General features: G+C 58.3%; 1 protein-coding gene across 1 annotated transcript in view; it reads left to right on the top strand.

Annotated features, from left to right (window-relative positions):
- CASC4 (cancer susceptibility candidate 4) overlaps positions 1-1,280 on the top strand; it is a gene marked incomplete at its 5' end in the record, with an annotated part of 13,369 nt that overhangs the window by 9,232 nt on the left and 2,857 nt on the right. Inside the window, one exon of the mRNA XM_010146805.1 lies at positions 645-812. Within this exon, the coding sequence (XP_010145107.1) occupies positions 645-812 (168 nt within the window). The remainder of the gene's footprint in view (positions 1-644; positions 813-1,280) is intronic.

Genomic DNA, 1,280 nt, shown 5'->3' with positions numbered 1-1,280 from the left:
GCGCGCTTGGCTGCCTGTCTGTGCCGCCGCTGGTCCCAGCGAGTCCCCGCTTTCCTGCGTTGTTCCACTCTCTGCAGCTCTTCTTAATTATTTGCTGGGAGACAAAAATACTGGATTTGCAACACTTGGAAGCTGTTCAGGCTTAACAGGAGTGTGAAATCAGGTAGTTAAAGCGGGTAGTTAAAAACGCGAGCAGGATGCAGGGCGGATCTTTGCAGGACGGTTACCCGCGGCAGCAGGGGCGCACCCGCAGCCGTTCCCGCGCGGGAGCTCAGCGCTGCGTTGCTGTGCTGTGCAGAAGAGCGCCGCTCCGCAGCAGCCAGCCCAGATGCAGACCTTCCGCTGCGTGCCCTCCGGCCTGCTGAGGGAGCGGGTACGGTGCCGGTAGGCGGTCGGACGGAGGTTCCGGTTCGGGCGCTTCCTCTGGCTCCCGTCTCCAAGGGGTGCAGCTTGCAACAAGCAGACACGAATGCCGAAGGACTGCGCACACCCTTTGTGCCCGGCGGTGTTCGCGAGCCTTGTGCTCCCCCCTCCCGAGCCCCCGAGCCCCTTTCTCCTCCAGCTGGCACTGCGGGACCCGGCTGTCCTAACCTGCCTGTTTCTTTCCTCTCTGCTTCTGACTGACTCCTTTGCCTACTTCACAGGCCGATTCTTTGATGAGAATGAATCCCCTGTTGATCCGCAGCAGGGTTCTAAACTGGCAGATTATAATGGGGATGATGGTAACGTGGGTGAGTACGAGGCAGACAAACAGGCTGAGCTGGCTTACAATGAGGAAGAGGATGGTGATGGTGGAGAAGAAGACGTCCAAGGTGAGCTTGGGCATTGTCTCCATCCCATTGCAATACAATCCACGCTGAGTTCACTTGTTGAATTTGTGTAAAGCCTCGCTGGTTTTAGCTGATCAGAAATTTCTAATACAGAATAAACAAGCTGCAGGCAATCTGTAAAACCGGGCCGTGCTCTCCGATTGAGAGCGACGTCACGGCGGTTTCCAGCGGGCGGATGTTGATGCCCGATTTGGGTCGTGTATGCGGATCCCGTTGGGAACATCACGGCCCTTCAAATTTCAGAAATGGTTTTGCCCAACCCCCCGACCGGGTGTCCAGCTCGCTGGGATGTGCTCCCCGACATCGCTGAAGCAGCTCTCGCACCGAGGCGCAGGTCACCCCCGCCTTGGGGCGCTCTGCCGCGAGGTCTGGGCGAGCAGTTCCATTTCCGTGCATCACACAGATTCAACAGGCCGCAGGCTCCCCATGCTAACCACAGCTCCTTCACCC

This window comes from Eurypyga helias, unplaced genomic scaffold (assembly GCF_000690775.1).
Source record: "Eurypyga helias isolate BGI_N326 unplaced genomic scaffold, ASM69077v1 scaffold20902, whole genome shotgun sequence".
NCBI lineage: Eukaryota > Metazoa > Chordata > Aves > Eurypygiformes > Eurypygidae > Eurypyga > Eurypyga helias.
Note: the sequence above shows the minus strand (reverse complement) of the source record. Positions and strands in the feature narration are given on the sequence as shown.